At 40.6% G+C, this 25752-nt stretch overlaps 2 protein-coding genes across 12 annotated transcripts; one reads left to right on the top strand and one right to left on the bottom strand.

Annotated features, from left to right (window-relative positions):
• The first annotated feature begins 1125 nt into the window (after positions 1–1125).
• On the top strand, positions 1126–24144 carry LOC111874238 (sex-lethal homolog). Of its 10 annotated transcripts, XM_023869558.2 has the most exons (7): positions 1126–1210; positions 1948–2155; positions 2276–2451; positions 4847–4960; positions 5132–5292; positions 20782–20961; positions 21262–21589. In XM_023869558.2, the coding sequence occupies exons 1-6, from the start codon at positions 1164–1166 to the stop codon at positions 20958–20960; spliced, it is 885 nt and encodes a 294-aa protein (XP_023725326.1). In that variant the 5' UTR covers positions 1126–1163; the 3' UTR covers position 20961; positions 21262–21589. The 10 variants fall into 10 exon arrangements, with proteins under 10 accessions (XP_023725326.1, XP_023725335.1, XP_023725327.1 ...); XM_023869567.2 differs by lacking the exons at positions 20782–20961; positions 21262–21589 and adding an exon at positions 23484–24144; XM_023869559.2 differs by having other exon boundaries at positions 20782–21589.
• On the bottom strand, positions 5591–13787 carry LOC111874237. Of its 2 annotated transcripts, none has more exons than XM_023869555.2 (2): positions 12616–13787; positions 5591–8340 (listed from the first exon to the last, which is right to left on the bottom strand). In XM_023869555.2, exon 2 carries the CDS (start codon positions 8338–8340, stop codon positions 6316–6318), a length of 2025 nt encoding a protein of 674 aa, XP_023725323.1. In that variant the 5' UTR covers positions 12616–13787; the 3' UTR covers positions 5591–6315. The 2 variants fall into 2 exon arrangements, with proteins under 2 accessions (XP_023725323.1, XP_033611277.1); XM_033755386.1 differs by lacking the exon at positions 12616–13787 and having other exon boundaries at positions 5613–8060; positions 8274–8357.
• Positions 24145–25752: the final 1608 nt, after the last annotated feature.

Genomic DNA, 25752 nt, shown 5'->3' with positions numbered 1-25752 from the left:
AATTGATAATTCTTAAAAAGTTATTGTGTGGAAGGTTCACATACAATGATACCTTTCCATATTATGGATGTTCTTGTTTTATTTATTTGTTCTGAAACCTTACATAAGAATGAATGAAAATGCCCTCAGAGCTGTAGGAAGTGATTTTTAACTGAATGTTTTTGAATATAATCATTATTTTGATGTTTGTGTATGACCAGTATCATTTAATATTTCCCGTGCTGGTAATCGATCAGATAATAAACCAAAACTAACAAGAAGCTCATGTGAGCCCCTTGGAGCACATGCCTGTGCTTTCTACTTGTTTACTAGCTTCATTGTGGTTCCTTCCTTGGTGTATTTTTTGACCCTGAAAATGAAGACAACGTGTTCCACTGTAATTGAATTGAATTGAATTTATTTACATTCTATAAATCCTAAGTAGGTTAGTACCTTTGGATACAGAACAAGTCAAAAGGTTACATACATAAGTACAGGCAATTTTAGCTTAAAAATTAATATAACTTAATTTTACATCATTCTCTATTTACATTGAAGTATTCATCTAAAGAGTAGAAGGAATGAGCATGTAGATAATTCTTTAACTCTGATTTAAACTTTTTAGTATCATTGCCCAAGTTTTTAATACTTTGTGGCAGATTGTTGAACACTTTTATGCCAGTAAAGTAGACTCCTTTTTGATCACATTTATTTAAATTTTGACCTTGAAATTTTACATCCCCATACTTAGTCTCAATGTGTACTTATAAGCCGCCAAACACAAGATGTAAAATGCAAATTTGGCATTGATTGACTTTCAGTGGACAACACCGCATTATACCCCAGAAGATATAACTTTCCTATGAGTATGTTGATCAAAATGGATTCATAAACTCTCAGTGAATATATATTTGAAGAATTCAGTTGCTGACATCCTGGTTTTTATTTAAAAACGTTTTGCAAGCTGGACCCCATCATCATTCTCAGGTAAGAGCCTACTCAGCTGCGCCTGAAGAACGTTTGAAGAACCCTTCCAATCGAAAATTAAATTACTGGTGTTGCGGACTAGGCAGATGTAAAATGTGAAGAAATCCAAATTTCGCGGCTTCATCAGTCGATAGATCGAGTGAAAACGCAGGAATAAACAACCATAAATCGCATTGCGGCAATTTGCGATATTCAAAATGGACGGCTATCCAAGAACTCTGCACTACGTTAACCAAGAGACAAGGTACTTCAAATCCGTTTCTTTTCAGTTTTGAGAATAATTGTGTTGTAGAAGCTGGCAGTTGTAATAGGTAGTAGTATAGTAATATTAATTTGTATTATGTTCGTTATGGTTAGAAATACTGGTGGAGACAAGGTATATAAAACGCGTATCTTGATTTGCCTAATGTAGCATTTATACCATAGCATTTGCTGCATTGTTTGGGCTTGAGGTAAGGACGGCTGTATGGTTTTCTAGAACAATTTTTAATACGAAGAATTGTCATGACATTACATAACTTGTTAATTTAATGTTACAGAATTGTTTATACCATATGAACGAAGATGTAGTAGTGATTGATTATTTAACCGCCAAATTTGCATTTTACATCTTGTGTTTGGCGGCTTATAAGTACACATTGAGACTAAGTATGGGGATGTAAAATTTCAAGGTCGAAATTTAAATAAACGTGTGCATTTTTTATTGAATGGTGTTATTATGTAGTGATCTTAATTTTGTTTAAAATATTTTTGTTTAATTTTGTTTCAGTTGTCATGTTTTAATAACTGAAGTTTTGCTTTGATATAAAATTCATCAGTAGCTTAACCAAATGAGCCTTGTGAAGTAATTTGATGTACCTTACCCCCTTTTATTTTCCTTCAGGCAGGTACTGTGGATATTTTTTTATATTTTTTTCACCAAAAATATGCTGCTTGGTGGAGGCAATAGTTTGTTTTTATTTTTGTATATTCCACTCATAGTTGGGAGGGCGAGGGTCCATCCCACACTTCAACAAGAAACTCCTACTTTAACCATACACCAATGGCGGACTACCAAGTTCAGAAAAATGAAGGGAAAACCAACTTGATTATTAACTACCTACCCCAGAATATGACTGAGAAGGAATTGTACAGCATGTTTGTTACCATTGGTCCTGTCGAGAGCTGCAGAGTTATGAAGGACTTTAAGGTAAATCGGTAGTGTAATGCCAGAAGAATTTACAGTTAGTTTGTGATGAATCTGTATTTGAATTGGAAGTTTATTGCATTTTATTTTTCTTACATTGTTTCATTTTGTTCTCACTCCTAGACAGGGTACAGCTATGGGTTTGGCTTTGTGAATTACTCTAAGGCAGAGGATGCGTCACGAGCCATTGGCACATTAAATGGATTGCAGGTTCAGAATAAGCGACTGAAGGTATCATTTGCTCGCCCAAGTGGTGAGGAGATCAAGGAAACAAACCTATATGTCACCAACCTGCCACGGTAAGAGTAAGATATGTGGATTAAAGTACTGTTTAAAGTGTCTGTTGCTCATAACAGTAGGTTAGAGTTACTTACTCTACATTATAATTTTTTCAGTCTTTGTAGGTAGTGGGCTAAGTGTCAGGTGGACATGTGATGCAATGAAGAATCGACACTGCAGTTCACCTGAGGGAGGATATTAATTATATTATGTTTTTGTCATTAAAGTTTCATGAAGATTTTTGTCTTCTGGTATGTGACAGTATATAGTCTGGTTGAAAAGTACGACTGTTTTGGATGAATCTGCTGTCTCCAGCTTCAGTGTAGAAGAAAAACAGTACTAAGTAATTTCTGAGTCAGAAATACAGTGTACTTAATAATTTAGAATTGCCCCATCAATCCAGAGGATTTGAATTAATTAAAATAACTTTGTGGGGAAGATGGGGATTTAAATCTGACAAAGGTGTATGTTCAGATCAAAACTAACATAACTGCTTTAGTTTTAGCCAGATTTTGTAGGTATGATGTGTGAGAATATGAGGATGTAATTTATGTTACCATGGAATTTAGCTTGTGTAGTAGTTACTGAGGAGGCAGGTGGTAGCATGGTTGACGCAGTATGCTTCAAGACAGAAGGTCGTGGGTTTAGTTCTTGATGAAGTAACTGAATTTTTAGTTTACTTAATCCTTCCATCAGCACTGTGGCCCTGGGGTCAACTCAAGCCTCTAAAAGAAATGAGTACCAGGAATCTTCCTGGGGGTTTAGAGTAGCTGGCACATAAGGCTGACATCACTGCCATCTGTGAGCCAGTTGTATAGAAAATGTGGCAGCTTCAACATCTCACAACCCTATATGCCTCCACAGCCTGTTACAGGGATAGCTTTACCTTTTACCTTTATAGTAGTTATTGAAATACAAAAATAATTTTCAAGAACTTATGTTTTGCCTCAATCTGGCCTAACTTTGATAGTTATAGAGAAAATTTTCTGGTCATGCCCTGTAATATGTCGGGAAGAGAAGGACATAACAGAAATTGCCACAGTGTTGTAGCTTGATGTAATAGTCCTTGAAGCACTCAGAAGAGAAGCCAACATCATTGCTGACCCAATGTTTTATACTACAAATTCATGAAACTCGTGAGTCCAGTCATCTACTTGGATAGTACTAACATGGTGATTTATGTCTTGTGGTAGGGTTCCCCAAATTGCTTGGGGTTGATGGTGCATGATATCATTGTCTGCATCAGGAAGCTGGAGCATTGGAGAATCATGTCTTTATGGGAGGTTCCATGTTGTGAACAGAGTTACTGGTGATGAGATATTCACATATAGACATGATTAAAAGTTGTAACAGGTTGAACATACTCCTAAGATAGAGAGAAGCAGTCAGAAAAGAAATAAAGGAAGGTCAGCAAACAGTATTGCAATACAGTACTTCACACATCATTGCCAGTGATAATGCTCTAGACTTGTAGTGGAGAGGTTGTCACTTCAAATCATGGCTGGGACATTTGCTGTCCTGACTCAGGTTTTTCACGGACTTTCTCGGTCTTTCCAGGACCTTGATTAAGGCATAACTGTTACCTTACATATTTTTTCCAGTTCATCAGCCATTCCACCATTTGACACTATACGAGTATAGTCTAGATACTGACAGCGTCATTAAATAACCCACAGAAAGTAGCAGCCTCTCTTCAAGTGCTTATGCATGAGACATGAGGATCTTTTACGTGCTGTAAATGTACGACACGGGACCCACGGCTTGAAGTCCCTCCCGGAGGACTTGTTCCCTAAATTTTTCTGCCCTTAAAAATTCCACAACCTCCGTCGGGTTTGAACCCGCGTACCTTGAGTCATGAGGTGGAAATGTTACCCCTAGACTACAAAGGCCGCTGACCTTCACACATGATCCAGGCTTTGAGGAATCAAAATATATAATGACTTAATGTAACAAGAATATATTATTCCAATAAACATGTGTTAGTCCATTTGGCTACTACCTCTTGGTCCACACTTGCATTTAAGTAACTTGCAACAAACATGTTAATTGGATAGACATATATTAGCTGTTCAATTTTAGGTTCTCACAGCAAGACTGAAGAATTCCATCTTCTGGGATACAATGTCTGGTGGAAGTCAGCTGATGTTTCAGAGAAATATATTACTTCCATCTTCAGGTTCAAAGAATAAACCAGACAAACTGGCATGAAGCAGGCAGCAAGCAGAGCTTAATGCTGGAATCTTGCTTGGCCTATTTCTTAGCCCAGATGATGGAGGTGATATGTTCCTTTGAAATATCAGTTGACTCACTCAGCTATTTCATATCATATCCCAGAAGATATTCAAGCATATTAACTGTTTTGAGGTTGATTATTAACTTTTGGAGATTATGCTGATATATTTGGTGTTTCTGCAGCAACATTACAGAACAGTATCTGGATATGCTCTTTGGCAAGTATGGACAGATTGTACAGAAGAATCTCCTGAAGGACAAGCTAACAGGCATGCCCCGGGGTGTAGCATTTGTTAGGTGAGTACTTCCTTGGTATTTTTAGTTTTATTTTCCAAACTCAGCTGGTAATCGCATTTGGGACCGGTGTTTTCCTGCAGTTTTCATGTTGTTCATCATGATATGTTTGTGCTGAAATGACAACTTATGGGAGACTTCATGGTCATTATGGTAAAAATGTTTTTCGTGCAGGTTTGACCGTCGTGATGAAGCACAAGAAGCTATCAATAGTCTAAATGGTATTGTCCCAGAGAATGGGACCGAGCCACTAGTAGTGAAGATTGCAGAGGAGCATGGCAAGCAAAAGGCTGCCTATTATGCAGGTTGGCAAGCAGGATACAACCAGAGTAGAGGTAAGTATCTTGCAAGCTTCTTCTGCATCTTTTTTTTTGTAAGAAGTTCTTTACCCAATTTGTGTTGCTTGTTAAGAATTAGCTGTGCTCTGTGCTCTTATTTTGCATATATATATATATATATATATACAGTGTGTCCAGGTTCTGGTAGGACTGTGTTCATTAAAAGTATAAGACGTGAATTATTTTCAAAATTTCACTCTTTTTATTCAAAATAGTCTCCTTCTGAATCAATACATAGCTGGAAACAATTGAAAAGTTTTAGAAAACAGTCACTGTACTCCTTTTGTGGTGTTGTATCCCGAAGTTCCTCGCTGGATGCCCGGCGCTGGCGTATCGTGGATATTACCTGCGCACGAGTCACGTCTAGGTCTGGTGCTCCCTAGGCTGGGGCGCGCGTGGAAATCGCTGGGTATGTGGGTTGACAGAGGAGGATCGTTTGGTCCGACAAGAGTGGTGTAATCAGCACATTGAGTTTATTAACTAATTTCTGTAGATTACACATGTACGCTACACCTGAGGACTGATAGCTAGGGTTCCAGGGAGGGAAGGCTGTCTTGGCTCTACCTAGCCGCTATCTCGGTCAACGACTAGTCTCTCGCTCCGTCTGCATCAGACTGTCTACATTCTTTGTTTTAATAACACACCAGTCGTAAGGAATATTTCAGAGCAGGGCTCTCTTAGTTTGCTTGCTTATGTCTGGCCTCTTTTTTGTGTGGGCTTCTCTCCCTGTACCCTATGTTACGTGCTTTTTAGCAGCCACAGCTGCGTGAGACGGAGGTCACGCGTCTGACCCCCTTGGTTATCTCGACTGCATACTTTCGTCCTCCTGTGTCGCTACCATTTCTGTTACATTTCTATTAAAATTAAATGCTAATGAAATAACATATTAAGAGTAAATGCAAATGAAGTAACATAGCGTATACAATACCTTTACCAAATGAAACAGTTCTTATACAACAATAACGCATATACAACACCTCCCCCGTTAAGTGGAAGGACCATTTACACTTCAATGGGTCCTTAGAAATATGATTTAGCTAGCCGGGGTCTGAGGGACCTCCGGGTAGGGGTTTCGTCCTGCAAGGATTGGGTAGATCCTCGGAGGGGAATGGTTTCGGGGCTTGCGACCAAGCTCTCATTACTTGTCTTGATGTTTATATTTACCGTGTTCCCCATTCCACCAGAGCCTGTCGCTGTAATTGCTTTCATAGCCGCCGTGGTCGTCCTGGGGTTGCCGGCGTGTAACCAGCGGTTCCTTACATACCTATACAGTTTGTAAAATGCATACATACCAATAATTGCAAAAATAATATATACCATTACAGAATAGGACATATGGCTGCTGATGTGCTTGTTTTTCCATTCTTGTTCCTGTATTTCCTTTTCTAGGTCGGAAACCTTGAAACTAGCATATTTCAAATCATTTAAGTGGGAAACAATTTGCTTGAACTTCATATCTAAATGTATGCTACTAAGGTTGACCCTCATATTGAGTTCCTCACAACAATCAAATCGGAGGGGGACTTGCGTGAGCAGGTCTCCTCCTTTCACAGATGAATTACTGGCTACAGTAAAACTGGTTTGCAGCAACGCCGAGGTGCTATACCCTTTGCACCCACTATTGATACTTAATTTTCCCACTCCTGTAAGCAACACGTCAGCAGGTTCCTTCCCGTCACATAGCACTGTTACACTGTCTATGGAAGGGGAGAAATATATCCATTCATTATTCATTAACTGTACCCATACAGTATTAGTTAATTTCGCTATTCTAGTTTCACAACTCCTTGGGATCCTCTCATTTGACTGCAGTAGCCTAATGTAACAAGACTCATGTACATGGCTAGACATTAAAGGATGTTTTTGTTTGCACACATATGAGTTGGAGTCCTTGGTTTTACATTGCCTTAGCTCGTCTTCGGTTAACATTAAGTAATATTGTCTTGCTTGATCAAGGCACAACATGGATTCAGCAGTATCAATATACAGAAACTTATTTAAGTCTAGCGCTACTGGTATTGGAGTCATTTTGAGTATCTTAAAATTTCCTCTGTTCACCAGTGGTAACTCTACCACGTAACCCAATATACCATCACTCAAATAGACATGTATATCACAAATTTTAAGCAGTAAGTTTATAGAGTCTTTGCTCAAGGGGAAGGGAGCCATAGTTTCCTTAGGAAAAGACGGGAAACTTCGTGTTAAGGCGTCCATCAGGAGGCTGGGGGGTACCACTTGCGGTTGCAGAATTCCCTTCCTCGCGTTGATAATGCTATCAATCACTACATCGAGGCTTCTTTGTAGAGTATTCAATGCCTCATTCACGCGTGCAATGTGGCTTTCTACCGTAATCTTATCAGCCAAAGCATCAGTAACTCGGGTGGTATTTGAAATCACTGATTCTACATACGCCTTAATTTGGGATAGTCCCCTCTTTACGACATCCTCATTGTACTCCATATCCGAGAGGGTTTCGTTTATGGCCCCTAGAGTGGATTTTACTACAGACAACTGTTGTTTCAACAGGTTCGTCATGCTATCAGAATTTTCTTCAAAGTGTCGTATCTGCTCATTGTAATATTTAGCATCATCATTATCCATAGTTCCGAAAAGAATCTTACTAATTTCACCAACGAAATTAAGTACTCCCCTTCTTATGCGTTTTCCACTGTATTTTGGATCAGTTACCTCTAGCAATAATTTTTCAGTCCCCTTGATCTGTCGAATTTTACGTTCTGCTATGTCATGGAAATAATTACACTCCGTCTGGTTCTTTACCGCGAGTTCGTGGCACAGTCTGCTTATGTGCTTAATATATTGTTCTATTCCTACCGACTGATTGACGGTTTGTTTAAGGTCCACATACACTATGGTCCTCCAGTTCGTGTTGTAGAAGTTTGCCTGGCCTATGTTTTCATAATAGATACCTGGCGATTCCTTGTACTTTTCCAAGGTATATCCTAAGTCGTCGATGTCTGACGCCACGCCCCTTGCTATAACCATCCATACCGTCCACGCTATCAGCGCTATCGTTTGGATTCCCATCTGCAAAAGAAAGTTGGTGCTGCTATTCTTTTGTTGTCACACATGGTATATATGTATATATAGATATAGATATATATATATTTTTTGAACTTCCTTATCTTCCTAGTAAAACGGCTTCACCCTATTTACATGCACTTTTTGCACTCTCTTTCCCCTCTTAATGGTAACATTGACCTTGTCTATAGCTACAACTTCGTAAGGTCCTATCCACTGGGAGCTTAGTTTTTTCGATCTCCCCCGTCGCACTGTCTCGTCATACAGCAATACTCTGTCTCCTTCTTGGAGTTCTAATCTCTCAGTTTCCTTATCGTAATGTTCCTTGCTTCTGATTTTACTCGACAACAAGTTTTCCTTAGCAGCCTGATGGGCTGTTTGCAGTCTCTTTTTTAACTCTGCTACATAGTCGTCGTAGTTGTACTGGGGACTTGGGCTGTCCGCCAGTGCTGAAGGTAAAGAAGACTTGCGACCGAAAATTAATTCGAAGGGTGTATGACCCGTGGCTGAGTGCTCGGTCGTGTTATAAGTAAACATGGCAAACGGTATCCACTCGTCCCAGTTCGATTGGTCTTCTTTTACATAGTGTCTTAGGTATTCTGCCAATACACGGTGACTCCTCTCGAGTCCGCCGTTCGATTCCGGATGGAATGCGGTCGACTGAATCTTTTTGATCTTAAGCATCTTGCACGTGCTCCTAAACACGTCACTGAGGAAGTTGGCGCCCTGGTCAGTTAACACCGTATTCGGAGTCCCATATTTGAGAACAACCTGCGTCACAAACTCCCTAGCTACCGTCTCCGCGTCCTGGTGGCGCATCGGTGCTGCGATCACGTACTTGCTTAAATCATCCTGAAACGTTAAAATATATCTATTTCCCTTTTCAGTTTCTGGCAGTGGTCCTACTATGTCCAGGCTACACCTGTCGAATGGATTATCCGCCGTAGTCGTTATCTCCATCGGAGCCTTTTTCCTGGGTTTTAGTAACTTGTTCACCTGACAACTTCGGCACTTCTTCACGTAGTCTTCGATTTCTCGTCTCATGTTAGCCCACGCATAACGCTCTTTGATCGCCTTGTAAGTCTTATTCATGCCCCTGTGCCCACCCAGGGGTGCGTCATGGAATTCATACAGAATTTGTTTCTTAGTGTCCTCGTCCAAATCGACCCTCTTGTCATCTTTCATCAAACTACCTATCCGACTGAGTGCGTCCGCGTTCGTGTTCAATGAACCCTTTTTGTAGAGTATCTCGAAATCATACTCCTCTAGTTTAATTCTCCACCGGAGTAACCTTGATCCTGGGTCCTTGACATTCATTACCCAAGTAAGTGGTTTATGGTCGGTTACTATTTTGAATCTGCGACCATACAAATAGGGTCTAAAGTATTTTACCGCCCAGACGATTGCAAGAAGCTCCTTCTCGCTGGTGGTATAATGCGTCTCAGCCTTGTTCAGGCTTCGGCTCGCATAGGCTATCGGCAAATCCTTTCCTATCTCCCCTTGTGATAACACGGCCCCTAGACCGTCGTTACTCGCATCCGTGGTGACGATAAATTCTTTCGAAAAATCAGGGTATTGAAGTATGGGCTGGGTGGTTAATTTGGATTTCAACCTGTGGAATGCATGCTCCTGTGCCTCCGTCCACTCAAACTTTGCATCCTTCTTCAATAACCGGTGTAAGGGTGACGCAATTCTACTAAAGTTTTGGATAAACTTCCGATAGTAACCTGCCATTCCGAGAAACGATTTCAATTGCTTCGCGGTGGTGGGGGTTTCAAAATTCTCTAAAGCGCGTATCTTGGCGGGGTCGGGTCTCACCCCATTTTCAGTGATTACGTGCCCAAGGTAGCTCACTTCTTTCCTCAAAAATTCACATTTCTCAGGTTGCAGCTTCAATTTGTATCGCCTCAACCTTTCAAAAATTTCTCTTAATTTCATATCATGCTCTGCTAGTGATCTGGCATACACAACAATGTCGTCCAAAAATGCGAAACATCGCGTTCCAGTTAACCCACTAAGGACGGTATTCATCATCCGCTGGAATGTGGCTGGGGCTGTCTTTAACCCAAAAGGTAGCCTCCTATATGCCCAATGGCCATGTTTGGTGCTGAACGCTGTTTTCTCTATATCTTTCTCTTCTAACTCGATCTGATGGTACCCCATTACCATGTCCAAACATGAAAAGTATTTACATTGTCCTAACTGATCTAAAATTTCTGTTATGTCCGGCAGCGGGTAGGCATCCCCCACTGTCTTCTCGTTCAACCTTCGAAAGTCCACGACCATTCGCCATCGTTTTTCACCATTCGCGCCCCCCTTTTTGGGTACCACTAGGATAGGGCTGTTCCACGGGGAATCACTTTCTTCTATGATCCCTTCGTGTAGCAACTTCGTGACCTGTCTGTCTACCTCCTCTTTCTGGGTCTCCGGGAGTCTGTAGGGCCTCGTATTTAAAGGTGACGTCCCCGGTACCAAATTTATAGAATGTTTTACTGCGTTAGTGCAGCTTAACTGGTCTCCTGGCACATAGAATACATCTTGATATTCTAAACATATCTTGGTGAGAGACTCAAGCTCCTCGGGATTGAGGTGCTCAGTCCTCAGCTGTTCCAAGACATCCTCGTCTCTGCATTTCCCCATTTTTCTCTCTGTATCAGTTGGAGGTATTGCCACAACCTCCGGAATTTCCCTCAACTCAGCCACCGGTTCCTCAATCTCTACTTCATCATCCCTCGTATTTAACATACTGGTTATCACGTATCCATTTACAACCTTGGTCAGGGATCCTGCCATATATACTCCATCTAAAACCTCCCGCTTTTCAAGTAGTCCTTCCGCGGTTACGTTTCCTGCTGCGACCGGCAATTTCACTATTACCTCGGATCGTCTGGGTAGGGTTATTGTTCTGACAGCACGGTTCTGTTCTATCAGTTCACATTCTCCCTCCCTCCTGCTGAGTAACCTTTTCCGAATTTCAAAACCTTCATGCCGAAACGTCAGAGTTCCGGTTTCGTAGCAAATCTTTGCTTGTGTCTGACGAAGGAAGTCCCGTCCTAGGATCCCGTCGCACACAATGTCCACCTGTTTACTAACCAGCTGGAACGTGAAGGGAACTTCTACACTTCCCTCTCTTATTCTGGTTTCTATCGTCCCATGCGTCTCGGTTACCGACCCATCTACACTCTTAATTTTTACCCTGTCTCTGGGTTCGAAGGCGACCGTTCCGATCAGTTTTTCACTTTTCAGGATACTAACGTCAGCTCCACTATCAAGGAGTAGGTACAACCGGGTTTCGTTACTTACATCTAGGTTCAAACCCACATACTCGCAAAGATTCTTATCAGTACAGCCTATTGAGTAGAGGCGACCGTTGGACGGCTGTTCTCCGTCGGCCACCTCCCGTTTCCCGTGATTAGGGCTTTCCCTCTCTCTCGGCGGCCTTCTGCAATGTCTGGCCACGTGCCCCCTCTCTCCACAACGGAAGCAAGTAAAGTTTTTAATATTATCTGGCTTCCTTGCAATAACTGGGTTAGCTCTCATCTCCCTTTTTTCCTTGTTATAACATTTACTGCTCATATGTCCCATTTTCCCACACGAACTGCACCTGCTTGGGCCGGTTCCCTCATACTTATACCTATCCTGCTTCGATACGATGGCGCTTTCCTCCACGAGTGCTGTTTCTGCTATCTCGTCGAAGTCCCTATAATTCCTACTTCGGACTATAGTTTGGATCCGGTCCGAGTGCAAGCCTTGCACGAAACAGATATTTCTTAACCTGTCGGATAAATCAAGTATCCCTTCCCGTGCCCCTTCTGTACTATTTAGCAGGGCGGCTTCACGAAACTGTGAACCCAGTGTCTGAATCCTTTGGATCCATTCCGACACCCTCTCGTCTTTGCCTTGTTTCGACCTGAAGAGTTGGCTCGCGTGGAAGTCGAGCGTTCTCTTTTCGACATACGAGTTTTTCAAAAATTCCTTTAATTCCGACCAATCCTCAAGATTTCGGTGTATTATAGACGTTCTCGGTTCCCCACTAATGCGCGTCAAGACGAACTTATACAGTGTGTCTGCCTGGTCAGGGTTTATTACGGAAAAAGCTGTATCCACATTCGCTATGAAAGCCACAACTTCGTTCTTATTTCCCTTGAAATGAGGTATCAATTTTAGTGCCTCGCCTAAACTTATATACTCCTCGGCCATGGTGCCTCGACTACGGGTTTCTGCAATCGGGGTACTGGAGCTACTGGGCGTGACTGGCATGGAAATTGAGCAAAAACTCACCGTTACGCGATCAGCCCACTGCACTGGTTCCTGTCCGCTTCGATGTCTCGTTCCGATAGCCCGTTCCAATGACTCGTCCTGATGACTCGTTCCGATGTCTCGTTCTTACGACTCGTCCTGATGACTCGTTCTGATGTCTCGTTCTTACGACTCGTTCTGTTGACTCGTCCTGATGACTCGTTCTGTCACCTCCCTCTGGTTATAGCTCTCTAGATCAGCGCCACTCTTGCAGCTTCACGGTTGCAGTTCCGCGACCTCAGTTTCGGCGTCTCTCTTGCAGCTTCACGCTCCCTCCGTGCACTCACTCGAATCAACCCCAATAACCCCAATAACCCCACGTCTGACACCAGAAAGTTTATGTTGTATCCCGAAGTTCCTCGCTGGATGCCCGGCGCTGGCGTATCGTGGATGTTACCTGCGCACAAGTCACGTCTAGGTCTGGTGCTCCCTAGGCTGGGGCGCGCGTGGAAATCGCTGGGTATGCGGGTTGACAGAGGAGGATCGTTTGATCCGACAAGAGTGGTGTAATCAGCAAATTGAGTTTATTAACTAATTTCTGTAGATTACACATGTACGCTACACCTGAGGACTGATAGCTAGGGTTCCAGGGAGGGAAGGCTGTCTTGGCTCTACCTAGCCGCTATCTCGGTCAACGACTAGTCTCTCGCTCCGTCTGCATCAGACTGTCTACATTCTTTGTTTTAATAACACACCAGTCGTAAGGAATATTTCAGAGCAGGGCTCTCTTAGTTTGCTTGCTTATGTCTGGCCTCTTTTTTGTGTGGGCTTCTCTCCCTGTACCCTATGTTACGTGCTTTTTAGCAGCCACAGCTGCGTGAGACGGAGGTCACGCGTCTGACCCCCTTGGTTATCTCGACTGCATACTTTCGTCCTCCTGTGTCGCTACCATTTCTGTTACATTTCTATTAAAATTAAATGCTAATGAAATAACATATTAAGAGTAAATGCAAATGAAGTAACATAGCGTATACAATACCTTTACCAAATGAAACAGTTCTTATACAACAATAACGCATATACAACAGTGGCATCACATTTAAAACTGCAGTACCATTCCCTTTGGGTGTCCTGGATGGGGTCGTGACGGTCTCCTTTCATCGCCATCTTAACTTCTGGGGAACAACCAGAAATCTGCTGGAGCCAAATCTGGCGAATACGGAGGATGCTCAAGGACTGTGATCCCTTTTCTGGCCAAAAAATCACGTACGATCTTCGATTTGTGGGGTGGGGCATTGTTGTGGAGGAGCGGCCAGGAACCTTGCTCTCGATATTCAGGTCAGATTCAAAGAATTCTCACCCACAAATGATTGAGGACTCCGAGATAATAATCAGAATTCACTGTTTGACCTTCTGGCAGAAATTTCTTGTAAATGATTCCTTTGGAATCAAAGAGAACGGTTAGCAGTGTCTTTACTCGACTTTTTTGCTTGCTCACTTTCTTTGGTTTCGGCTTCTTTGGGCTCAACCACACTGCACTCTGGTGCTTTGTGAGAGGATCATATTGAAAACAACATGTCTCGTCACCAGTAACAATCGATTTTGTAAATTCTGTATCACTGGGCCGACCGTAACATGTCTTTGCAGTGTTCCACTCTGGCATGATTTTCATCGCCTTTCAGCGCGTGCGGTACAGACCATGCACACACATTCCATTTGCTAAAATCCTCTGTCAAAATTTGATGCACAGTACTTTTTTAGTATTCCCAGAAGCTCCTCGATGAGTCTTGCAGAAACACATCTGTCTGATGCAAGGATTTCAGTCACTTTTTTCACATTTTCTTCAGTGCGACTTGTTCTTGGCTTTGATGCACGTGGAGCGTCTTCAGTGTCCTCCCTGCTGTCATGAAATACAGCATACCATTGAAAAATGTTCAAATGACTCAATCACTACCACACACACTTTTCATCATTTCATACGCTTCTCCGGCTGTTTTGCCGAACTTCAAACAAAATTTGATGTAGGCTCTCTGTTCAGTCGCCATTTTCCGATGAGCGTCAGAACAGTACTGTTATATTCAAGGTCAGAACACATGATGCAGCGATGCTTGCACTTTGAAATTATAGACAGCCACAGCTGAAACCTCAAGAATCTTAACATCACAACTCGCCAGCAGATTGCATTGCAGGGCCAAAAAAAAAAAAGTCCTAATGGATCCTGGATGCACTGTGTATAACAACATTACTCCCTTATTACCAAGTATGTCTGTTGTATTGATGTTGGAATTGGTCTGGATATTTTCATTTTCCCCCATTTTCCTTGTATACCTTTGAGTGCAAATGTAATACATAATGGATCTCTTCTGTAGATGTTTGAAATGGGAACAATTTTGCATGACCTTTTTGCATATGAATAATTTGTTGATGTTTATCCATCACAGTAATGGGTGTCCTAAACTTAAAAATTTTAGTTTCATTATTAAAGTACTGAGTTCTTTGATGGAGCTGTGAGAGTAATTAATTGAATAAATTTATATTGATTTTGACATTTTCATAAGAACGTTTACTTTTCACAGCATCCCAAAACTAAATTGCAGATATGGACATATGTTTTGATTCTGCTGTGATTTTGAAGTAGGATGTGATGTGATCATTATAAAGGATAAGAAGCAGTAAATTGCATAAATAGAGCTTTTATGATGATGCTTTTGCAATTTCTTTCTTAGAATTTTTTTTCCCACTTACCTCTCAGGGCTGGCCGTACAGTGTATGCTTCAGGGGCATACTGCATTTAATTTATTTTACCCAGTAAAATTAAACTTGCAGAGATAAACATTATATGAATTAGTTGTTAGCAACCAGTACAATATGATTCAATTAAAATTATTTTCTGCCTGCATGAGAAGCCTGTTCGCGTATCAAGTCTTAAGATATTAAATGTAAGTTTCAAATTTGTATCAGGTACGATAACTGGCCTCTGTGTAATCCATAAGTTGCTACCCTTAAAAGAGACATTGGAATGCATTCAAGGCCTAGTTGTGTGTTCCTTAGTCTTCTCTTGTTTTAAAGATACAAAAATCTAGAGTAGGTGGATTGCTTCTTTATGTGCTTTGAAAGAAAGATTTCAGCACGCTATAGTAATAGATATAGCTAAGCATGTTTTCATATGACCATAATGAAGAATTTGTCAAATGTTTGAAAGCAGAGTTATTTATAAAGGAAGTAGCAAAGCAAATACAGTCTTCTTTTACTTTTAGCAATATATTGTAACGTGTTTTGCCACTGAAGACGCCATTCAGATTGTTAATTGGTTTATTTAACAACCTACAAGTCTTGGCTACAATTAATTACAACACTGTTACGGGTTTCCACAATTTACAAACCCTATGCAATATTCTGTTCACTCGGTCTTTAGTAGTCTACACATATTCACAGTACGATATGGGAGCTATACAAGTGTCACACTATCACATCTAATCACACGTTTCGGTATTCTTCTTTCCGCTACAACTGAACTCGGCGACTGTTCCATCTGCACTGTGTCACTCCTGCTCACACAGTACTAACTGCTAACTCCCTGGCTAACTCGTAACTAACTGTTGAATAGTGTTCGCTGCACCTTATTTAGCCCCGTTACAGACAACACAGAAAACAGTTACGTAATAGGCACCACTGTTGCGTAATGTCGTGTTTACCGACTGCCTGGGAACAGTCATTGCACAGACTCCCCGACATGTTTACAAAGGCATTGCTGGGCAGCGCTGCCGGGAGTTGTTTACGGCTACGTAGCAACTGCGGTGTCCTATGTTACATCACTGCGGGGAAAGGGGTGTCTACCAAGGGTTGCACACTGATGGATGGAGTGGGGGTATGTGATGTCACTCGCGAGATCACAGAGTTCACTCGACCCCCACCTCCCGCTATGCCATGCATGTTACAGTATTTAATTAAAATCAGAGTTTTGGAAATGTTATCAGCTTCCATGGAGCTGAAATAGCTCAGTCATTATAGTGACTTGGTTACAGACTGGACAATCAGGATTCAGGGTTTGATTCCTGGCAAGGGAAGAGATTTTTCTCTTCTTCACAGATCCCAGAACTGGCTTTGGGGCCCATACAAGTCTCCTGTCCTGTGTGTACTGGGACTTTTTCCCCCAGGAGAAGCAGTCAAGGTGTGAGGTTAAGAATACAAGGAGCTATTCCATCACCCCACCATATGTAAACAATTAAAATTCAGCACATTTGAAGGACTCTTTTCGTACTTAGGATTTTCATAAGTCTGATTAGTATGTGCTTTGCTGGATGTAATCATCCATGTCTGTTTATGAACTCTACAGTCAGAAGTTGGTCAGTTCATAATATATTTCTTGTTCTCAGTGATGTTAAAATGAGTTTGGTATTTCTTTTGGAAACACTCATATACTAGTCCAGAACTGTGACTGTGATGCAACTTACCATTTTCTCAGATTCTTACTCATGAGGCAGGGGCATATAATGAAGTCGTCATTTAAGGTTTCTCCATGAATCATTGGATTTCATCATTAATCTAAGGAAATGTATACATGATGGACATTTAGCACTGATCCAGTGGGACAAGGACCATAGGAATTTAAATGAAGGGAAAACTTAAATCAGTAGAAGAGTTTTTCACGATATGTATTAACCTATCCATCTCCACTGTGCCATACATAATCATGTTGGTATTTCTTATAATGAAATAACAAATTTTTTTTTGCATAAGCTAATTATATAAATAGGAATGTATACAGTACCATTTAATATTTTTAGTCTAAAATAATTTAAGACTGAAGAGCTTGGTCAGATGTTAAACATGTCAGTGATTTCCAAACTTTAAGTGTTCCAGATGTGTTAGAGAGTTAAAAGAATTAGTGAATAATGCAGGTTTTTAATGTCTCAGTATTAATTTTAATACATGTTTAAAAACAAACACATCAGCAGTCTAGCATAGCCCTATTTCTTTGTTTCAGATAAATGTTACTTTTTTGTTGTTTTTGCCCCGTTGTCTATTTGAAACGTATATTTACGCCAGCTTAATTTGTTTTCTTGATGGGCAGTTATTTACAAAAAAAAGTTTTGTTTTGTGGGGATGGGCCAATTGAAATTGGTGTCTGAACCAAGAGAAAAGGATGTGTGGGAGAAATTTTTGGATGAGAGATTTTAATTTCGTTTGTTGTTGTGAAATTTTAATGAGGGGGTTCTTGTTGTAATGAAGTTTATGAATAGTTGCATGAGTTTTATTCAAATGAGAATGTGTGTACCATCACATAAGAGGACATGACACTGCTACGAAAGCATGATTTGACTGTAGTCAGAAGTGTTGCATGTTCATGGGCCACACTGCTTCTCAATTCTGAAACTAAGTACATAGTACTAGTACATGGTGTTTGACCATTTGATATTTCCATGATTTATTTAAACCATCTTGCAGTGCATACACTCATCTATCTCCTTCTCTCACTCGCACTACATGTTTCGGCATAATAATGCCATCTTCAGGTGCTTACTCATCCACGCCAAACTAGTTCATTGCATGCCTTGTCCTCACATTAAAATAACTAAAATATATATCTATCATATATATTGACAAATGTCGAACGTTAAAAATATTAAAATTGTTCAGGATTCCACATCGCTACGTCGCACCTCACTACGCCAGTCACGCCCATTCTCCTCTGTTGGAGCACTCCTTCACTATCGTGTGTGTCTGTAACGTGAATTTTTTATTCATTAATACCGCGTTATTAACGTTCGACATTTGTCAATATATATGATAGATATATATTTTAGTTATTTTAATGTGAGGACAAGGCATGCAATGAACTAGTTTGGCGTGGATGAGTAAGCACCTGAAGATGGCATTATTATGCCGAAACATGTAGTGCGAGTGAGAGAAGGAGATAGATGAGTGTATGCACTGCAAGACGGTTTAAATAAATCATGGACTTAAATCAGTGCAACAGGACGCTAAAATATAACATTTGATATTTATTCAACTTGTTACATCTCCTGACTTCTGCAGTTCATCACTATGTTCACAACCCAAACCTGATCCAATTCACATCTCCACAGCCTGTTCCTCTAATATGAGTTTTAATATTATCCATCCATCTCTTCCAAGGTCTTCCAAATGGTATTAGAATTTTTAAAACTCTTGCCGAATATGTGACCATAATGGAAAGACAAGGAACAGTGCTCCTTTTTTGTCAGAAATGAGACACATTTTGCATGATTTTTGTTTCTGTAAGTATGAGAAAGAACTATGTAAAAAACAAAATCATACCTGGAGCATCTGTTGCTTGGTGTAGAAGACCAGTCCTGTCTGTAACTCACCTTGTGTATCCTCCATCTGAGATCCATTGACCCATGCTCCATATTGTCCTCTTACTAATTTTTGAGAATTCATAACACCATGAAACAGTCCTGCAGTTGTGAGCAGCAGAATATGTTCGTTTCCCAAATTTTCACATTACTTAAAAGTGTTCCAGTCTTTGGTTGAATTGATTGTGGATAGTTATTTCAGTGTTAATTCATGAAATTAATTTAGTGCAGATGAATACAGTACATTTTTAAAGAGTGCTGATGAGTTCAGGATCAAACCATTCATATTCTCACACCTCTCTAAAACATCTCTTGAGGGTACATCATGCTTTGTGTAGGCAGTCTTATGGAAGAAGACTCCTGTGTGCTCATTGAGATCTCTAGTGTGGCAAGTTTGATTCATGTTGTATGTCAAAATCTGATCTGGTAACTCTGTAATGATGCTGTAATGATTCACCTCTGTCTGATGTTGACACATGCTCAAAAATGCTTTTGACGAAGTAAAATGAAGAGGTTGAACATATTTTTATTTGCCTGATTTCCCCCTTTCTTGCTTCCTGTTCAGCCTCTTTGGTTCTTTATGCCATAGAAGAAATCATAAGGCATAACATCATCCTTTTACAGAGTCATCGGCTACTGATGATTGTAATTAAACAAATCAGGTGCAGCTATTTAAGATCAGGTATTTGGTACTGCACCTCTGCTGGTTACTATGAGAGACATGAAGCAGGAATCTGTCTTCCTGCAGTGACTGTGCTAATAGCAGCATTATTAATGAACTCGTTAGTTTTGCGTGTTGTTTGCTTCTGAGCTCTTCTTCTGGTCTTCACTTTTATGAACACTGTCATGATGCAGGACTGTTCCTTGTGCAGTAGCATATAGACATCTCAGCATACCTGAACCTGACTTTTTAATGAAGGAACTGATGCTGCATTTGTATTTCTTTCTCCCCTGTGCAAAAAGGAGGCGAGGGTTTGTATACCAAGAAAAGAACATATCAGTATTAATCAGTGGCACCATTATTTAAAAAACAAACAAAAATTAATTTATTTATGTATTTATTTATTTATTTACTTACTTGACATTGATAATTGAATATTCTTGCAGCTTGTCAATGCTCTACTAATTGGCTTCAGCATCAAAGCATGAGGATATATAGCTTTCAGTAGGGCTGCCTGCATAGTTCTGTCAATGTGGTAGGTGCCCTCATGTATCTCATTGGTGTAACTCCTTCTGTCATCATGTAGGCAGAGTTGTGGTATTCACTTGTAATTGGTGCCCACTTGGAGCTTGAGCCGAGTGTCAACTTTTTGTTTGTTTTTTAAATTGTCCTGGACAATGTACAGAAGATTTATTTCATGTACTATTACTTAATGGTAAACAATGCTGTAATCAATTTTAATCAGATGTGGACAGTTGCAATTTTTGTTTATATTTCAGTAAAGACGAAACTGAAAGAAATGTTAATATGTTTAAATCGAACGAGTCATTCAATGTACAAAGGAAATTATTCCATCATTGTTTCATTTGAATAATAATATATTAATATTATATATAAGTATTATAATAAAGTTTGTGTCCCTTACAGAAGCAGAGTTCTGCTTCCTTTTACAGTATAGGTGCAACTAAAACAGTAGTTTGTACATAGACCCATGATGTACTTTTCAGGTTGATATATTGTTGCAGTGCAAACAGTTTGTACATGTATAATACCTGAAGGATACATGCATACCTAGCCTATACTTACTGTATGTAAATTGTTGTACATTCTGGTGTTTCAGATTCTTTCTGTATTAAAATATTATGTGTGTGAGAGAGACAGAAGATAAAGTATTACATTACTGCGTAATGTGTTGTTATTGTGTTGGAGGGGGTGCAGGAGGCCGGGGTCGAGGGGGTGTCGGGCGTGGAGGGGGCATGATGCGGGGTGGCGGTGGTGGCTACTCGGGAGTTCGAGGCTACAGCGGCGTCATGCGGCCTGATAAAACTCATAACCGGTACAATCCCATTGGCATGGGCGGAGGCTACAATATGTACAACTGGAACTAAAGTTAGTAGATAAACTCAACTCATAAACATCCTAGGAAAGGTGTTAGATGGGATGGGGTTTCCACATTGCTACATCAGTGTTGATAGCAAAGTACACTTTTCCTGGACTGATATTTCCAAATCTCCAGTTTCCCTTCCATTTTGGGACTTTTACTCATAATTATTTTTTAATATTGATCATAATGACAAATATTATTATACATTTTATTTTATATTGCATTCGCAAATTTATTCATAGGTCATTGAGGCCTTACTGTGTTAACTTTGCCAATTTTTGTTTATATTTTTTTTCATACCACAGTTGGGGACGAGTGAAGATGCATATGAGTTTGAAGATCCGTCGTTTGGGAACTTTGGAGCTGCGAGTGGTGAATTTTTTTTTTATTTTTTACTTTTTCCTGCTCCGTTGTCATCATTTAATTTTAAGAATATGGTAGCATTTCTCACTGAACTGTACCTTTGCGATGCGAAGTTCTTTGCATTCAAGTAGAGCTTCCACTTTTTTTTTGTGTGTGTGTGTGTGTGTTACTACTTATGGGAAATTTATTTTCATTGAGATAATATGTTATGTATATTTGATGTTAAATAAAAGCGTCAGTGAGGAAGGCATTACAACTATATTCAGCAGACTTTTTTGTATATTTATTTTGTGAAACCTGGGAATTGCTAAAATTATATAATTAGGTAGTGGCTCTTGATTTATTGTTTGTACCTTCATATGAATCATTTGAGACTGAACTTCAGTTTCCAGATTTTAAATCTCAGGTCCCAGTAATTGGTTATGCGGTTGTTTCATGTCATGTTCTGAGATCAAAGCTTCGGTTTTGGAGCTCACGATTAAGTACCCTCTAAATATAGTGGTTGCATGTGAGAAACATAATAAGGCAGACACTGAAAGAGTTTTATCTTCAGACTAAAGCTGAACAGTGATATAAAGAACCTGTGTAGAGACCAAAGATTCTCCATGAAAAATACAAGTGCAGAGACTAAGGTTCATTTTGTACTGTGAACTGAATTTTCTAAGTATTTTTGTAGGCTGACCACTCTTATCAGCATTTTCACAGAAACAGAGTTACAGTGCACACATGTTCACCCACCATGTGTCAGTTCTCCCAGCTGCCACTGGCAGCGCAGCCTGTTCTTCCTCATGCAGGTGTCATTACAGTCATAGTGACACATGTTTATGGTAGAGACTAGTTGAATATGTCAGCTCATTAGAGTATATCCAAAACCTTTCATCCTTCAGCCTGCTTTCTCTCCTAAGAAGACTCCTGCGCAAGAACTAAATAAAAAATGTGAATAAGTTTGTGTATATTAATACAAATGTTGTTTTTCTGCACATTACCCATGTCCTATTTTTATCTAAAGCATACATTTCGGATACTGGGTTCTGTCTCCATCTTCAGGTGGAAACTACTCAGTTGGGCCCCATTGATAGAGCTAGTCCCTATCTCATTATCTCAGGTTCCACCAGAAGACAGAGACAGAATCCAGTCTCCAAAATGTATGTTTTAAATGAAAGCGCAACAGTGGGTAATGGCCATAAACACAATAATTTGTAAAAGGAAACATGGTTTCACTTTGAAATAGGAAATGCATATATGTAAAAGAGTAAAAATCATGTGTATATTGGGTTTCTGTAAGTTTTTCTCAAGTAGACAAAGCATCCCATTACTGTATTTAGTACTACTGGGTTTATATCCAGACAGAATTTAATGTTTTGAAAACTGGATCTATTTCTGCCGAGTGTGAAAAGGTTGAAGGAATCTACTCAGTATTCCACTGAAGAAGGTGCCGCTCTGATTCTTTCACCTGAGGACAAAAAAAAATCCATTTTCTTGTCAAATGCTGTGTTCTGTTTGGAATGTTATATGATGATCAAAGTCCAGAAATCCAGTAATACTAAATGTAAAACACAGTTGCCGGAAGCCATTAGAACCGAGTGGTGATGCTGCTGAAATTGGAAGATTGAACGTGGTTTTCCAGTTTACTGCATGTTCTTAGCACCACTCATTGATAACATCATGCTGCACCCATTGGACAAGAGGCTGAGTGAACACCATTTCATTTATGGTCATAGCTGTATTGTGAATCCATTGCCAAAATATGTATGTCAAATGTGTAAACCATGTAAGTGATAGCAGGAGAGTTTTGCAGTGGTGTTAGATACCTTTAAGGAGAAAGTATGTTGAAAGATTGATTTTTGCCTTTGAGTTTATCTCTGCAAGTTTGTAACCAACAGTCATTTGTAACACCACAGGGAAGTTACCCAGAGCTACTCGTACATTTTCCTACGTTAAAACATCGGTTATATATTATTAGGGGTGATGACAAAGTGTGCTAGTCCTGGCTGCAGTTATCAGCCACCCCTGTACACTGCCTTTAAATTTGTTGCCCTCTTACAGATGTGATGTATATGTTGGTGCATATCATGATATATATCTTTCATCTACAAAAAGCAATTGCAGGTTTGTCAACTTCAGCTGCCACAATTTGCTGGCACTCAGTCCTCTTATGTTTCAGAATGTTTGTAATACCGGATTCAAAGAACATGGGTTGAAAGATTATGCTCCTCTCCCCACTCACTAAATTGAAGGAATTCAACTGAAGCTCCGTAGTAACACTGATATTTGATGTATATATTTGCACTACAAATAAAATTTGGCTGGAAAGATTAAAAAATGTTCTAAAAGAACTAGCAGGTTTACATTATGTGCTAGTCACAATGAAATTATGCAAAATATATAGGTTGTGAGAGGTATTCGTGAGAAGTTAGAAGAACGGTACGGATAGTAGGAAGCATCTGAAGGCAGAAAGACCAGACACAGACAAAACATGAATTATCCAGTTGAAATGCAGATTTTTCAATTGCGCATTCACATGCATACATTGAGGATGAAATTATAGAAAAGTAAGAAGTTACCCAATACTGTTTTAATCTGGTATTTTTTATTGAATTTTATACAAACACATGTACAGCAGTGTATTACACAAGAAGTCGACAGTTTTATTTTTCAGTACTGATGAAAACTACTTCATGTATGAAGTGACTGGAACTGTTAACACTAATGCTGGATATGAAAATTAAAGGTCGTACATTAATTTGGCATGAAAGAAATGGAGAAATGCCCATTTCTTTGAAATGAAGGAAATACCAAGTAATGGGTTGTCAAAAATATTAAATTGCAGTTTCTCATGCCATGTATTTTCTGAGTAGAGTTTGTTGATTTTATTTTGTTCCACTTTGCAGTCTGATTCAGAGAGAATTAGCTTGCAAAATAGGTGGAACAAAATTATACCTCCATTTCCCCATACATCTCCATGGTGTAATACTTAATTAAGCAAAGAGACTAGTTTTATCTTTTTATTCTCCAGTCTTAGTTTCCTTGTTTGTTATACTAAAATTGACATAAAATTGGGAGTGGAAGAGTTTCTTAACAAAGTAAGCCTTCATAATTGGTTATTAAACTCTTTTGTGTTCAGTTTATAGTCTTACAACTTACTGTCTTACCCGACAGTATGATGACAGCCGAAATATGAAACTTCAGTCATGAATATATTGTAGCAAGAAAACATTTCCTGGGTAACGACCTCAAAACAACATTTGCTCCTAGGCAACAGATTCTTAATCAAGTATATGCAGCCATTTCTAGGTAATGCCTAGAGGCAGCTAGAGGTATTGCTGAGGCAGCCCAGTGAGTCGGGCATGCCAGCGGAGTGGTGAGGCGGCCATTCCTGGCGCAGTGCGGAGCCGAAGACTCCCAAAGACCGAGCGCTGGCGACGAAGTGTGCTGGTGGATGTTGCTTGAGTGAAGATTGGTCATACATTGAAGATGCCGGGTCGGAGCTACTCCTTTTATACAATGCTCGATGGCAGAGCGAAAATTTGCTGAGCGCGCGTAATGATGTAGATGCGGGCTAGCCACAAGTGCTGTATAAATGCGAACGTTTGAAGCAGTGTGATTGGTTAGCGCGCATGATGGTGAAAAGTGAGCTGAATAGCGAGCGTTGCAGAAATGCGTGATAATATGTGGGATGTTCCCACATCACTCCCCCCCTTGCGAGAAGTGATGCTGCTGCTTGCGAGTTGTCTGCGGTGTCCATGCTTAATCGGGGTCACCAATGTGCTTTCTTTTCCTTCTCTACCCTGCTGGCGGTAGGAGCAGGGTGGAGTACAGTTTTGTGCCCGAGCGCTGAAGCGGCGATGGTACCAGCAGATACTGGATGTGGTGTCGCCCCGGGAGGGGGATCTGCTGCCGGGCCGGCTGTTGCTGAAGTAGGGGCGGGAACCCTTGGGACTGGAGCCTCTGTCTCTCGGTTTGTTGTCGGGCTCCCTGAAGCGGGGGTGGAGGCGGTCCTGTTCAGTGCTGAGCGCAGCCACTTGGTGGGAGAGTTCAGCGATCTCCTGCCGAAGTGCGCCGATGTCCGTGGGTTCATCAACGCTAGCGAGCGCTCGCTGGACTTCGACCTCGGAGATGCGGTCTGCACAGAGGGCTGCAGCCTCCAAGTTGCTCTTGTTCTGGCCGGCAAGGAAGCTCTGCACGTTGCGAGGTAGCCGGCTGGTCCAGACGCTTCGGATGATGTTATCAGACACATCTGGTGCGAGACTTTGAGGTACCTCAGGAACTGGGATGGCTTACGGTCGCCAATTTCCTCGACCGTGAGGAGTTGCCTGATACGCTGCTCTGGCGATGAGGATAGCCGCCTCACAAGCTTGGTCCTCAGTAGGGTGTAGGGACCTCATTTGGGTGGAGAGAGGATGATATCCTCCACCTCTGTGGCGTATCGTTGG

This window comes from Cryptotermes secundus, unplaced genomic scaffold (assembly GCF_002891405.2).
Source record: "Cryptotermes secundus unplaced genomic scaffold, Csec_1.0 scaffold1139, whole genome shotgun sequence".
NCBI lineage: Eukaryota > Metazoa > Arthropoda > Insecta > Blattodea > Kalotermitidae > Cryptotermes > Cryptotermes secundus.
This window is presented reverse-complemented; position numbering and strand designations above follow the sequence as displayed.

Coding starts and splice junctions, on each gene's coding strand:
- LOC111874238 (XM_023869557.2), top strand. CDS start 1,164: ATGGACGGCTATCCAAGAACTCTGCACTACGTTAACCAAGAGACAAG. Junction 1,211..1,947: donor TACGTTAACCAAGAGACAAG/GTACTTCAAATC, acceptor TTCCACTCATAG/TTGGGAGGGCGAGGGTCCAT. Junction 5,293..19,476: donor AGGATACAACCAGAGTAGAG/GTAAGTATCTTG, acceptor CTTCCTGTTCAG/CCTCTTTGGTTCTTTATGCC.
- LOC111874237 (XM_023869555.2), bottom strand. CDS start 8,340: ATGGGAATCCAAACGATAGCGCTGATAGCGTGGACGGTATGGATGGTT.